The following is a 16,092-nucleotide window of genomic DNA, read 5'->3' on the forward strand; positions in this document are numbered from 1 at the left end:
ATGAAGTCAAATACAACTTTTAGGGTGAATTCATTATACTGGTCCGCAGGTAGGTTGGTGCTGGCTTGATGTGGGGGTGATTCAAAACTGGGCTGGTAGCTCTCTGGACTATTTTCCTGTTCCTTTTGACTCCAGGAAAATATCGCTTTGAATGTTTGCCAAGTTTGTCAGACAACCCTGTTTGGACAGCTACCAGCTCAAGACAGAATTCAACCACTTGTACCCACATTTTGCAACAGGGTTCTCCAACAACCACAGGACCTGATTTGCATAGTAAAGCAGCTTCACACTCGCCTCAGTTGGGAGGGCCACTTGCCTCTTACCAAGCTGGCCTGAGTATGTGTATTGCATGTTAACATTGCACCCTCCCAACTTCCAACTTTCAACAGCCACTGTTCACTTCTCAGGTGGAAGGTACACAGCTGTAAATTGTGGTGAATTCACCAACTCAAGGCTGGTTCAGTATTCTCAGGCTGGTTGCTGGTTAACACTCGATCAATTATTCAGTTGCAAGCCCGATTTGTATCAGTGCAATTCTCCAACCAGCCTCTCTATGACTATCAGTCTTCTTAGATATTGTTTCACATCTGATCCAACAAAAAGCCTCAGTATGAAGTCCCTCTCAACTCAAAAGAAGGATTGTTGTGCTTCAGTGAACTTCTCCCTATTTGGTTTTAGTTCACCTACATCTCGAATAGATGGGACTTATTCCCCACAGTAATAGCCTGTACTGATCCAGAGAGATGCTGGAGGAATTTCTGCTCAGCCAATTTGGCCTCTATTTGTTTCAAGTCAAAGTTTAATTAATAATCATTTCCAACTTTTCAGAGCTTGGACAGTAATTGGAAAGAATCTCAATACTTGTGCATCAGGAGGCCTAGATATAAATAATCAGATTAATAAGAAATTGATTATAAAATTGTATTCAATGGTCACCACAAAATGTAAATGAGCGAGTGGAAAGAAGCACCTTATCAGAGAAATAGATGAAGGATTGATTTTACAATTCATTTTTGCCCTCAGACTGCTTGTCATGTCTTTTGTTGGGCCAACAGTTTATGAATGAATGACTTTCAGCTATAACTTAAGAACTGGAGGATTCCATAGGGCAGTTCATTATCAAAGGAGCTACTGGCATCCGCGTTGCTACGAACGTCTTCTGTCGGAATAGGGGTGAGCAGGTGGGATGAGGCAATGATGTGGGAGCTGTCTTCCGGAGAAATGGGGAGATTTTGAGGTTAGCTTTTACTTTTTCCTTTACTGAAGTTCACTTTGAATATTACAAGCCACGGTCTGTGCTGTCGTCTCTACGCAGCGGGCAAGAACTGATCCTGCTCTGGGGGCTTCTTTACCCACGTGCCCAGGTCAGCTTTCTGCAATGCCTTAAACAGCTGCTGCTTGGCGGCCTGGTAGTTCTCGGCTGCCAGCTTGGCTTCGCAGTACATGGACGGTGTTCCCCGAAGGTTTGAGGCTCGTGTACTCAGCTGTGGAGGAGAGCAAAAACAAAGTGAATGAGCCGGCACTGACAGGAGACTCAAACAGCTGTGTCATTTCCACATTACATTTCCAGAAGCCGGCTTCATTCCTCACATACCTGTGGGATTGCCTGCATCCCATTGCAAAGATTGGAAAAACAAAGTAAAGTAATGATGTGAGACTGGTCTCTGGTGCTGCTGCTGGTGTACGGCAATGTTACAGAGGCAGGTGGACTTAAAGACTAAAATTCCATCTGTCCATATAGAACATAGAACAGTACAGCACAATACAGGCCATTCGGCCCACAGTGTTGTGCCGACCTTTAAACCTCGCCTAAGACTATCTAACCCCTTCCTCCCACATATCCCTCAATTTTAAATTCCTCCATATGCTTACCTAGTAATCTCTCGAATTTGACCAATGTACCTGCCTCCACCACTGCCCCAGGCAGCGTATTCCATGCCCCAACCACTCTGCGTAAAAAACCTTCCTCTGATATCTCCCTTGAACTTCCCACCCATTACTTTAAAGCCATGCCCTCTTGTATTGAGCATTGGTGCCCTGGGAAAGAGGCACTGGCTGTCTACTCTATCCGTTCCTCTTAATATTTTGTACACCTCTATCATGTCTCCTCTCATCCTCCTTCTCTCCAAAGAGTAAAGCCCTCCAAAGAGTAAAGCCTCATATATTGAAATGACTTGAAGGGAGAACATAAGACCACAAAAAAAATGGGAGCACTTACGAGGATGTTGAGGGCTTGAGTTATAGGGAGAGGTTGGGCAGGCTAGGACTTTATTCCTTGGAATGTAGGAGACTGAGGGGTGAACTTAAAGAGTTGTGTAAAATCATGAGGAGCATAGATAAGGTGAATTTACTCCAGTTTTTCCCCCCCCAAGGGAAATTGAATCAATAATAGAGGGGATAGGTTTAAGGTGAGAGGGAAAAGATTTAAAAGGGACCCGAGTGGTAACTTCTTCACGCAGAGGGTGGTGCGTATATGGAACAAGCTGCCAGAGAAAATAGTTGACAAGGTACAATAACAACATTCAGAAGACAGATAGGTACATGGGTAGGAAAGGTTTAGAGGGATAATGGGCCAAATGCTGGCAAATGGGACCAGCTCAGATGGGCCCCTTGGTCAGCATGGAAGAGTTGAGACGAAGGGCCTGTTTCTGTGCTGTGTTACTCTATGACTCCATCCGCAGGAGTAGTCCACTCAGCCCCTCAAACTATTCAGTGTGACCTTGGCTGCTTTGCACCAGGCCCCATCTCCTCAATTTGGGTTGAAGTATTTCCAATGTAAAGTGCTCCTTATCTCTGTAAATGTTCAAAACTAACAGTAGCCATCTTGGGTAATTAAAGGCTCAGGGATAAACGGATTGAACATAGAATATAGAACAGAGTAGCACAGTACAGGCCCTTCAGCCCACGATGTAGTGCCAAACTATATGAACACCTCCTCCATGATCAATCTAACCCTTCCCTCCTGCACAGCCCATATCCCTCCATTTCTCTCACATCTATGTGCCTATCTACGAGCCTTTTAAATGTCCCTGTTGTATCAGCCTCTACTACCACCCCCGGCAGTGCATTTCAGGCACTCACCACTCTCTGTGTAAAGAACCTACCTCTGACATCTTCCCTGAACATTCCTCTTCTGACCTTAAACGGATGTCCTCTGGTATAGGCCATTGCCGCCCTGGGGAAAAGGTGCTGGCTGTTCACTCTATCTATGCCCCTTATAATCTTATACACCTCTATCAAGTCACTTCTCATCCTGCGTCACTCTAAAGAGAAAAGCCCCAGCTCGCTCAACCTTTCCTCATAAGACATGTTCTCTAATCTAGGCAGCATCCTGGTAAATCTCCTCTGCACCATCTCTAAAGCTTCCACATCTTTCCTATAATGAGGCGACCAGAAATGAACACAATACTCCAAGTGTGGTCTAACCAGAGTTTTATAGAGCTGCAACTTTACCTTGGGGCTCTTGAACTCAATCCCCCAACTAATGAAGGCCAACACGCCATACGCCTTCTTAACCACCGTATCAACTTGCGCAGCAACTTTGAGGGATCTATGGACTTGGACCCCAAGCTCCCTCTGTTCCTGCACACTGTTAAGAATACTGCCATTAAACTTGTACTCTGCCTTCACGTTCGTTCTTCCAAAGTGTATGACTTCACACTTTTCCGAATTGAACTCCATCTGCCACTTCTCTGCCCAACTCTGCATCCTGCCTATATCCTGTTGTAACCTACGTCAACTTTCTACGCTATCCACAACCCCTCCAACCTTCATGTCATCTGCAAGCTTACTAACCCATCCCTCCACTTCCTCATCCAAGTCATTTATAAAAATTACAAAGAGTTGGGGTCCCAGAACAGATCCTTGCGGAACACCACTGGTCACCGACCTTCAGGCAGAATAGTCTCTATCTACTACCACCCTCTGCCTTCTGTGGGCAAGCCAATTCTGAATCCATGCAGCCAAGTCTCCATGGATCCCATGCCTCATGACTTTCTGGATGAGCCTACCATGAGGAACCTTGTCAAACGCTTTACTGAAGTCCATATACACCACATCCACTGCTCTACCTTCATCTATTTGTTTTGTCACCTCCTCAAAAAACTCAGATAGACTCATGTGGCACGACCTGCCCCACACAAAGCTATGCTGACTATCCCTAATAAGACTATTTCTCATAAATCCTGTCTCTAAGAATCCTCTCCAATAGCTTGCCCACAACTGATGTAAGATTCACTGGTCTATAATTCCCAGGATTATCCCTATTTCCTTTCTTGAACAAGGTAACAACATTAACCGTCCTCTGGTACCACTCCTGTGGCCAAGGAGAATGCAAATATCATCGTTAATGCCCCAGCAATCTCTTTCCTTGCCTCCTGAAGAAACCTGGGGTATATCCTGTCTGGTCATGGGGACTTATTTACCCTAATGTCTTTCCAGAAGCTCCAACACTACTTCTTTCTTAACCTCAAGATGCTCAACACATTAGCCTGTTCTACATTGACCTCACATTCAAAGTCCCTCTCCCTAGTGAAAACTGAAGCAAAGTATTCATTACGGTCCTCCCCTATCTCCTCTGACTCCAGGTACATGTTTCCCCCCTTTATCCCTGAGCAGTCTTACCCTCACTCGAGTCATCTTCCTGTTCCTCACATACGTGTAGAATGCCTTGGGGTTTTCCTTAATTCTACTCGCCAGGGCTTTCTCATGTCCCTTTCTAGCTCTCCTAACTCCCTTCTTAAGGTCCTTCCTGGCTACCTTATAATTCTCAAGAGCCCTGCCTGATTTTTGCTTCCTAAACCTTAAGTATGCTTCCTTCTTCCTCTTGACTAAATGTTTCACCTCTCTTGTCAACCGTGGTTCCTTTACCCCGCCATCCTTTCCCTGTCTCAGTGGGACAAACCTATCCAGAACCCCATGAAAGTGTTCCCTAAACAGCCTTCACATTTCATCTGTGCATTTCCCTGAGAACAACTGTTCCCAATTTACGCTCCCAAAATCCTGCCTAATACCAGCGTAATTAGCCCTCCCCCAATTAAAAACTTTCCCATATTGTCTGCTCCTATCTCTGTCCATGGCTTGCTAAAGGTCAGGGAGTTGTGGTAACTATCTCTGAAATGCTCGTCCACCAAGAGGTCTGTCACATGACCAGGTTCATTGCCTAGTTCTAAATCCAGTATGGCCTTTCCTCTAGTCACCCTGTCCACGTACTGTGTCAGGAATCCTTCCTTGGACACACCTAACAAATTCTGCCCCATCTAAACCTTTTGCACTAAGGAGATGCCAATCAATATTAGGGAAGTTGAAGTCTCCCATAACAACAACCCTGTTGTATTTGCACCTTTCCAATATCTGCCTACTTATCTGCTCCTCAGAGTCCCAGTGGCTTTTGGGGGGCCTGTAGAATACTCCCAATAGAGTGATTCCCTTCCTGTTTCTGACTTCCACCCACACTGATTCAGTAGACGATCCCTCCAACATCCTCCCTTTCTGCAGTCGTGATACTATCCCTGATTAGCAATGCCACTCCCCCACTCTTTTACCTCCTTCCCTATCCCTTTTGAAACATCTAAATCCCGCAACATCAAGCAGCCAATCTTGTCCTTGCGACAGCCAGGTCTCTAATGGCCACAACATCATAATTCCACGTACTGATCTATGCTCTGAGTTCATCACCCTTATTCCTAACACTTCTCGCATTAAATATACTTCAACCCATCCAACTGACTGCTTATGACCTATCTATTGGATATACTTCCTCACAGTCTCTCCACATAATGCATCTACCTTTACCCCAACAGCGCCATAACCTGACACTCTGGATCCCATCCCCCTGCCAATTTAGTTTAAACCCTCCCCAACAGCTCTAGCAAGCCTGCCTGCAAGGACATTGGTCCTCCTCCAGTTCAGGTGTAACCTGTCCCTTTTGTACAGGTCATATCTTCCCCAGAAGAGATCCCAGTGATCCACAAATCTGAAAAGCTGCCCTCCACACCAACTCTTCAGCCACGCATTCATCTGCCAAATCTTCCTATTTTTACCCTCACTGGCATGTGGCACAGGCAGCAATCCAGAGGTCACCATCTTGAGGGGGAAGGCAACAGGGATATGGGTCCTCCCAATAATCATTAAGTTAATTAAGCATGTGTGCACGTGTATAATTTGTATGTGTTTACTGTGGCCCTACAAAAGTGGTTAGAATTAAATTCTTGTGCACACCCTAGAGTCTGGTTTAACTGTTGATTTATAGTCTCTCCAGTTACCAACCAAGTCAGATGGTAGTCACTGAAAGCAGTTTACTTATAGGCATACTGCAGACTTGTACCACAGGCAGTGCTAGTCCTTGGATACTCGATAGTAAAGGAACGAACTAGGAAAGACCTCCTGCTGAATGCATGATGATCCCTGGCTCTGCTGCCTCCTGATCCGCATTAATCCTAGGCTTGTCTAGATCTCTTAAATTCCTCCTGGATATATTTCCCAGTTTACTTGCAGTTGGGGTGAGGGGTTAGCTGAGAATAACAGAATAAAGCACAATGAAATCAGCCATATGTCCAAATAGGGTCTTGTGCTTTAGTGTAGGAAAGCACAGCTGATGCTTTTTTTTCCCTCTGCATCTCTCAGTTGGTAGAACTACAACTTTATTTGTTAGAACATAGAACGTAGAACAGAACAGAACAGCACAGGAACAGGACCTTCAGACCAGGATGTTGTGCTGAACTAATTAAACTGGTAATTTAACACCTATCTAAACTAATCCCTTCTGCTTATACAATGCCCACATCCCTCCATTCTCTGCAACGTTCCTGTGCCTATCTAAGAGCCTCTTAAATGCCTCTATATTTTATTTGCCTCCACCAACATCCCTGGCAGTGCATTCCAGGCACCCACCACACTGTAAAAAATCATGTCCTGTGCATCTCCTTTGAACTTACCCCTCTCACCTTAAATGCATCCCCTCCAGTATTAGAAGAGAGATATTGAGAGAGATTTTACCACAGCCGGAAATTGGGCTGCTGAGCAGTTTGTTCTATCCTTGCTGGAGGGACGCTAAGAACACACTGGTCCAAGCTACAACCTTGTCAACTGAACAGTTGGTAAAGACACAGAACAAAATCTAGTCCTTATTTACAAGCCTTTATCCTGCAGTTTTCCAGGTAATTGGGTAACTAGCTAGAACCAGTTAACTAAAATCAGGTGACTCAAAATTAGTGGTACTTTGGAAAATAAGTCTGTGGACCCAGCAGATAGCACAGCGCATTTTTAGCACAGTCTTTGCTGTGTCCAGGGAGTGTGGACTTTGAGTAAGGGTCTTCAGTGAGCATTAAGGCAATGATGACAGAATTAAATACATTGATTGAATTAAGTAAAGAAATTACTTTAAAACAGGTAGGGCAGGTGATGGATCTGCAGAAGGTGTGAACTGATAGAAAGCACTGTGATTCATGACAATCACATCTGCAGTAAATATCTTTAACTTGAGGAACTTGCCTCACTGCTGATGAGCTGGAGCCTCAGACACTATGATGTTTCAGGGATTAGATTAATTACTGTAGAACGGGTTAGTGAAGCAGGACAGTAGGGAATGACTCTGAGTGAGGCAAATATGGTGATCCAGGTGGTTCTTGCAGGCTGTATGGATGAGGGCAGGGACTGTAGGGGGGAATGAGCAAACTGTGGTACAGAGGACAATACAGTTAGGGGAGAGACACTGTTCTCTGCTGCTGTGAGCAGAAGTCCTGAGGGCTGTGTTGCCTGCCAGTGCTAGGGATGAGGACATCGCCTCAGGGGGGAGAGGAACTTGTCTGTGCTGACTAGATTGTCTACCTGAGCTAGTCCCATTTGCCTGTGTTTGACCCATATCTGTACTGTACTGCTGCTGCAAAACAACAAATTTGACATCAAATAAGTCAATGATAAGAATCTGATATCCCTCTAAACCTTTCCTGTCCACATGGGTAGTGATAACCAAAGTCAGTCAGGAAGGGACAGAGCACACAAACATACAAGTATACCTCCAATTAGGGTCAAAACAAGGAAAAAAATTGCAAAATAATCAAGGCTGTGAATTAAATTTTCCAGGATGCTTAACTTTTAGATTGAAGCAAAATGGGTAAGGAGGCCGATAGTCAAGATATTAAAGAATGGAACTGAGTCCATAAAGGGGACAAGACTTAGTTCAGAAAGCCAAGAAGTAGAATCAGTTTGTGTGGACCCAAGAACGAGCAAGAGGCAGGAACCACTGGTGGGAGTTGAATATAAGCCCCCAAATAGTAGTGGAAATGCAGGGTAAAGTATGAGTCAGGAAATTAAAGATGTGCATAATACGGGTAATATGATAATACTGGGGTGCTTCAACCTACATATAAACTGGGAAAACCAAATGAGCAGTAACAGTGTGAGGGATGAACTCATGGTGTGTATAACTGATGGCATTTGGAAGAACCAACAGAGAACAGGTTGTTTTAAATTTAGTATTGTTTATTAATGAAGGGTTAATTAATCTGGTAGTTCATTTACAATTTTATATTAAAATTGAAAGTTCAGTTCAACCTGAAGCTGGGGTTTAAAATCTGAATAAAGCAAACAATGAAATCATGAAGTATGAGTTAGCAATGGTAGATCAGGAAACTACATGAAAATGTATGACAGGAATAAGCAATGGCAATCATGTAAAGAATAAATACATAGTTTATAACAAATGTATTGTAAACCATGTATTTATAACAAATAAATATCCATTAAGGCAATAAAAATCCAACTGGCTACCAAGAGAAGTTAGATAGTTTAGATCAAAGGAAAAGGCTGATATTGTTGCTGTAAGAAATAAGCCCGAAGATTGGGCATTCAGCAAAGGAGACCAAAGCATTGATGAGGAAAGGGAAAACAGAATATGGGAGCAGTGCAGTGAGAAACATAAAAACATAGCGCAAACATTTCTATAACTATGTAAAAAAGAAACAAGAGGAGCAAAAGTTATGGATTGAGATGAGAGAAATTCCACTGGAGAATAAGAACATGGCAGACAAATTAAATAATTAGTGTTTCTCTTTGTGAAAGAAAACACAGAAAACTTTCTGGGAATAAGTTACAGGCCTGTAGTGAATGAGGGGCTCAAACAAATTAGAATTAGTAATAAATTAATACTAAAAAAACTAACAGGACGACAGGCTGATGACCTGCTTCCTAGGGTATTGAAGGAGGTGGCTAAGGAGATAAAGAGCATTGTTATCTTCCAAAAATCTGGACCAATTGGTGTGACAGCAGTGGTAAGGAAAATGGCACTTAGAAAACAATACCAGGATCTGGTAGGGTCAACATGGATTTATGAGATTGCAGAATAGATGAGATTGAACTAGATGATGAATTGTATTTGGACTTTCAGATGACCTTAAGATACATGGTTTTGGGAAAATATACTGATTAAAGGGCAGGAAATGGAGAGAAGGAATAAATGGATTGTTTTCTGGGTTGGTAGGCTATGATGGGATGCCACAGGGGTAAGTGCAGAGTAGTTGGTATAATTCTGTTCACTATCACTTTGCAAATCCATTGATCTGATTGGTGCAGTATGACAACTAAAGTATGTGGGTCGGTAAATCAAATAAATGAGAACAAAGATTTTCCAGTGCTTGTATCTCCTGATGCTTCTTGTGATAGGAAGACTTGTATTTATATAGTGCCTTCTCATGAACCCTGGGAGTCATCAAAGTAATTTCAGCCGAAGAAATAGTTTTGAAGCATAGCACTGTTGCAATATTGGAAACTTGACAGCCAGTTTACACACCAAGTCCTCATAAAATTCAATCTGAAGATCAATGGATAATCTGTTTTATTTTAATTGTGGGGTAAATATTGGTGAAGACGCCATTGATAACCAGCCCCTCCCTTCTCCCACCAAGATCCCACCCCTCCTATACACACACTTGTCATAAAAATAAGTGAAATGAATAGAATTTTTTATATATAAAATATGCCTAACAAATTTGTAAGCCTTTAAATTTTAATTCCCCTTTTACCAACAGCAGGGGAAAGAAGGGTAACTAAATCCAAAATGAGGAAAGAAAGTAAACACAGTACTCATTAATCAGTACTGATGAAGGTATTGATTGTTACTAACTAGTGATGATGTTCACATATGTCTTCTGATTAGTAACTGCAGGAAATCCATAAAGCACAGAATGCCAACCAAGTTGCCTAATGCCTGCAGAGTGAGATATCCTCACCTGAAATGGGCTCATGTGCTGAAGAACTGACAACAGCAGAGTAATTAATATTTTCAGTGGCAACTCCCTATGGAGCTGAATTTCCTCTGAACAGATTTTGGTTAACGTGCCGGTATAAAACCTCTAACCTGAGCTAAGACGGTGCACAAATGTCCCTGACCATGTCTTGAATAAAAAAATATACCATTCAGAGATATTTCATATCTTATTCCTTTTCCAGCTTGGAGTTAAATCAGCTTTAGATTTTTAAAGGACTTCTGAGCTTTTGTTCTCTGAATATTCATTTTGTGTGTATTAGAGATGCTTACAGACATATTTTCTGGGATAGAAGAAGGGTCTTCTTTATTAAGAACAATAGAACATAGAACAGGACAGCACTGGACAGGCCATTCGGCCCACGATGTTACGCCGATCTTGAAGCCGATTTATACAAAATGTCCTCTTCCTGTGTATCATCCATATCCCTCTATTCCCTTCATATTCAGGTGTCTATCTAAAAATCTCAAACTCCACCAAACTGCCTGCTTCCACTACTACCCCTGGCAACCCATTCCAGGCACCTACCACTCTCTGCGTAAAAGACTTGCCCCTCACATCACCTTTAAACTTCCCCCCCTCTAACCTTAAAAGCATGTCCTATGGTATTTGACATTTCTGTCCTGGGGAAAAGATTCTGCCCCTCAGCCTCCGACATTCAAGGGAGAACATCCCAAGTTTGTCCAACCTGTCCTTATAGCTCATACTCTTTAATCCAGGCAGCAGCCTGGTAAACCTCTTCTGCACCCTTTCCTCAGTCTTTACATCCTTCCTATAATGGGATGACTAGAACTGCACACAATACTCCATACAGTCTGACTAAAGTTTTATATAGCTTCAGCATGACTTCCTTACTCTTATACTCAACATCCCTATCAATGAAGGCAAGTATATGATACGCCTTCTTTACCACCTTATCCACTTGCAGAGCCACTTTCAGTGAACTATGGACTTGGACCTCAAACTCCCTCTGTACTTCAATGCTATTAAGGGGACTACCATTAATTGTACACCTTCTCCTTTCATTTGACCTCCCAAGTGCAACACCTCACACTTGCCCGGATTAAACTCCATCTGCCACTTCTCTGCCCACGTCTGCAACTGACCTATATCCCGCTGTATTCTTCGATAGTCCTTTACACTGTCCACAACTCCACCAATCTAGGTGTCATCGCAAACTTGGTAATCTGCCCATCTGCATTTTCATCCAAATCATTGATATATATCACAAACAGAGGTCCCAGCTCTGATCCTTGCGGAACACCACTGGTCACAGACCTCTAGCCAGTGTAACAGCCTTCTACCCCTATTCTTGTCTTTTATGGGCAAACCAGTTCCGAATCCAAACTTATAATTCGCCCTGGATCCCGTGCATCTTTATCTTCTGAATCAACCCACCATGAGGGATCTTATCAAATGCCTTACTAATGTCCATGTAGATAAGTCCATTGCCTTACCCTCATCAAGCACCTTTGTCACCTCCTCAAAAGAATAAATCAAGTTTGTAAGACATGACTTGCCCTGCACAAAGCCATGCTGACTGCCCCTAAGCAGGCCGTATCCTTCCATGGTAATAATCTTTCATGGCTTCACTGTAGAGTAAAAGAATGGAAGGCCCAAGGAAAGCAAGAGAAGAGTGACCAAAATAGTAACCCATGCACCTACAATCCAGTGACAGAAATAAACACCTGGATGTAAACATATTTTAAAGTGGTTTGGCATTGGTGAAGTTACATTGGTGACCATTCAGTCATTATTGAAAAGGCACCATATGAGCTGGTGAGGGACATTTGTACACCACCTCAGCTCAGGTTTGAGGTTTTATACCAGCAGGTTAACCCAAATCTGTGCAGAGGAATTTCACTGAATTATAGGGAGTTGTCACTGAAAATATTAATTACTCTGCTATTGTCAGTTCTTCAGCACAAAAGCCGAGGATATCTCACTCCACATGCATTAGGCAGATATATGAGCTGCAGCTGAATCATAGCAGCACAGAAAGAAGCCATTTGGCCCATCAAGCCCATGCCGCTTCCTTCTTGAGCAGTATCTTCATTGTCCTGCTCTTTTGCTCTTTCTTTCCACTCACCCTCTCCTTCTTCTTAAGCCTGACAAACAATGTTCCCTTAGGTTCTTATTCAATCCCCTTGGGTTGTGCTGATGTCCAAAAGAATGGAAGTGTGCTTGTACAAAAGTCACCGAAAGCCAACATGTAGGTGCAGCAAACAATTACATTCACATTTATTAAGAGAGGATTTGAATGGTGTCTTGCTGCAATTGTATAGGGCCTTGGTGAGACCGCATCAGGAGCATTGTGTACAGTTTTGGTTTTGTTACCTAAAAAGGATGTACTTGCCATAAAGGGAGTGCAGTGAAGATTCCCCAAATTGGTTCTGAGGATGGTGGGTTTGCTGAATGAGGAGAGATTGAGTAGACCAGACCTGTACCCTTCAGCACGAAGAAGACTGAGGGGAGATCCCACTGAAACTCAGAACATTCTTACAGGACCTGACAGGCTGGATACAGAAGGAATCTTGGCTGAGAAGTCTAGGATCAGAATCAGTGGTAGTTTGTTAAGGACTTAGACAGAGGATGGTGAACTTTTGGAATTCTCTACCACTGGGGGCTATGGAGGCTCAGTCTACGAGTTCACTCAAAACTGAGCTTGTTAGATTTTTGGATATAAACCGAAATAAGTGACATGGAGAAAGAGCTACAGCAGGAAAACGGCTTTGAGGTAGAAGATCAGCAATGGCGTCACAAATGGTGCATCAGGCTTGAAGCACGGAATAATCTATTCCTGTTCCTATTTCTTATGTTCATATGTAAAGGTTTTATGTCATATAAACTACTTCTAGTGCAATGCTAAAAACATTAAAAGACTAATCATTGGAAGATTGCTTTAGGGAAGGAACGTGATCTGTAAGGAAACCTCTCAAAACATCAAATCAACAGAAATAGTTCCCTCTCAATTAATTACACTGGGAACAAAAATAGGGTTAAAATGTTTGAGAGATTTTTCAAAATCTCTCACTTTAGCCACATCAGCATGTAATTTAAATTGAACAGTAAAACAATTTATGTTCCAGCAACACTCGAGCAAATATCATATATTTAAAAAGCATTATTCTATTGCAATTATAATGAAACTTTATTAAAAGAGCATTTGTAAAACATTTAACTATGGAAGAAATTGCCTATAATGTAAATGGAAATTTCAAGGGATTTAAATTGAGTTGAAGAGCTTCGGGCTGCAAGTTTTGAGGATTCCTGATATTAACAAGGTTTTATGTGGAGAATATTGATGCTACTGCTTTGAGGTTGCAGTGCATGTATCACTTATGAGTTGTCAGAAATAATTTTCACTAAACTGACTACTCAGAAGAAATTCTTATCACAAGGAAACCTCGTTGTGACATTTATTAAAGTAATGATAGGTTCCCTCAGGGATGTATATTTGCAGTCGTTAATGTGCAAATCCAATAAACCATATTTTATTGAAGAAGAAGTAACATTGAATGGGAAATTTCATGCAAATATTCTACAAGGCTTAGGAGTTCCATGAGTGACCCATCAATGTATCATTAGGGTTTGAGCATGTCAGTGTTTGTAGAATTTCCATCAAGCTATAAACAATCTGCTTGAGAAACTCAGGACAGCATAGGGACTGATCAGGCAGAGTTTCAACCTGAAACGTTGACAATTCTTTCCCCCCACAGATGCTGCTTGACCCGTTGAGTTCTCCCAGCAAATGTTTGTTGCTCCAGATGCCAGCATCTGCAGTTTCTTGTGTTTCCATCAAACTGCTTGGTGACTATAGCAGTGTGTACACTTCAGAAGTACTTCATTGGTTGCAAGTAGTTTGGTATGTCCTGATGAAAGTAGCAATTTATAGCTAAGGGAACCAAATATCATTTATCCAAGTTTGCTGATGAACCTATGCTAGGTAAGTTGTTAGTAGGGAGGAGGGTGTAAAGGGGCTTCAAAGGATATGGACAAGCTGAATAGCAGATTCAAAATAATATGGAAAACTGTGAGGTCATCCACTTTGGTGCATAAAATATAAAATTAGTATTTTTTTAAATGGTGAGAGATTGGGAATACTGATGTTGAAAGTGTCCCTGTACAACAAACCACTGAAAGCCATCATACAGGGACAACAAGCATTGCCAGTCTTTATCACAGGAGGTTTTAGAGGTCTGAATAAGGAAGTCTTACTGCAATTGTTTGGTGCCTTGGTGAGATGGTACTAGGAATGCCGCGTACAGTTTTGGTCTCCTTACCTAAAAAAATGATGTATTTACCATGGGGGGAGTGCAGTGAACCTAGCCTGGTTCCAGGGATGGCAGGCTTTTCATATAAGGAGAAATTAGTAGACTTGGCCTATATACTCTGGAGTCCAGAAGAATGGGACGAGATCCCATGGAAACTTACAAAACTCTTACAGGCTTGAGTGGCTGGATGGAGGGAGGAAGTTTTCCCTGACCGAGGAGTCTAGTATCAGGGGTCACAGTGTCAGAATAAGGTAGAGGTTGTTTAGCACTGAGGTAAGGAGATGCTTCTTCACTCAGAGGGTGCTGAACCTTTGGAATTCTCTGCTCCACAGGGCTGCAGAGGCTCAGTTCATTCAAAACAGAGATATTTGTATATTAAGGAAACCAAGGGATGTGCAGATGGTGCAGGAAAATGGCACTGAAGTAGATCAGCCATGATCTTGATAGATAGCAGAACTGGTTTGAAGGGCTGAATGGCCTATTCCTGCTCCTATTGCTTACATCCTAATGGATGCTAAAGGCTTTTGGCAAAAATGATTCAGTAATAGTGTAAGTCACGGGTTTAAGCCAAACAGGTGCTTCAGTGGGTATCACAGTGAATCAAAGTTTATCAGGTTCAACTGGAGACTATGAGGCAATCTGAAAATCAAGTAATAAACCACCAATCACAGATAAGAATTGAGGATCATGGGAGTGAATTGAAGATCTTAAGATGAACAGCACATTATAGGATGAAATAAAGATCATTGAATGAATTTGTATGATAGAAGTAGACTGAAGGTCGTGGGGGTGAATTGAAGATTGTCATAAAGTTACAGAGCACTACAGCACAGAAACAGGGCCTTCGGCCCATCTAGTCCATGCCAGCCTGGTTTTCTGCCAAGTCCCATCTACCTGCACCTGGACCATTGCCCTCCAAACCCCTCCCATCCATGTACCTATCCAAACTTCTCTTAAATGTTACAATTGAACCCGCATCTACCACTTCCGCTGACAGCTCATTCCACACTCGCACCACCCTTTGAGTGAAGTAGTTCCCCCTCAGATTCCCCTTAAATGTTTCACCTTTCACCCTAAACCTATCACCTCTAGTTCTAGTCTCACCCAACCTGAGGGGAAAAAGCACATGCATTCACCCTATCTATACCCCTCATAATTTTGTATACTTCTATAAGATCTCCCCTTATTCTCCTGCGCTCCAGGGAATAAAGTCCGAACCTATTCAACCTATCCCTGTACCTCAGGTCCTCAAGTCTCTGCGCTCTTTCAAGCTTGTTGATATCTTTCCCGTTGGTAGGTGACCAGAATTGCACACAGTACTCTAAATTTGGCCTCACCAATGTCTTATACGACTTCAACGTAACATCCCAACTCCTGTACTCAATGCCCTGATTTATGAAGGCCAATGTGCCAAAAGCTCTCTTTATGACCCTATCTTCCTGTGATGCCACTTTCAAGGAATTATGGATCTGTATTCCCAGGTGACTTTGTTTTACTGCACACCTCAGTGCCCTACCATTCACCGTGTAAGCTTTACCCTGGTTTGTCCTCCCAAA

General features: G+C 42.6%; 1 protein-coding gene across 1 annotated transcript in view; it reads right to left on the minus strand.

Moving 5' to 3' along the window:
* Positions 1-1,307: 1,307 nt before the first annotated feature.
* Positions 1,308-16,092, minus strand: part of adarb2 (adenosine deaminase RNA specific B2 (inactive)) — a 280,576-nt gene continuing 265,791 nt past the window's right edge. Inside the window, exon 9 of the mRNA XM_052016167.1 lies at positions 1,308-1,484. Coding sequence (XP_051872127.1) covers positions 1,308-1,484 — 177 coding nt within the window. The remainder of the gene's footprint in view (positions 1,485-16,092) is intronic.

This window comes from Pristis pectinata, chromosome 5 (genome assembly GCF_009764475.1).
Source record: "Pristis pectinata isolate sPriPec2 chromosome 5, sPriPec2.1.pri, whole genome shotgun sequence".
Classification (NCBI taxonomy): Eukaryota; Metazoa; Chordata; class Chondrichthyes; order Rhinopristiformes; family Pristidae; genus Pristis; species Pristis pectinata.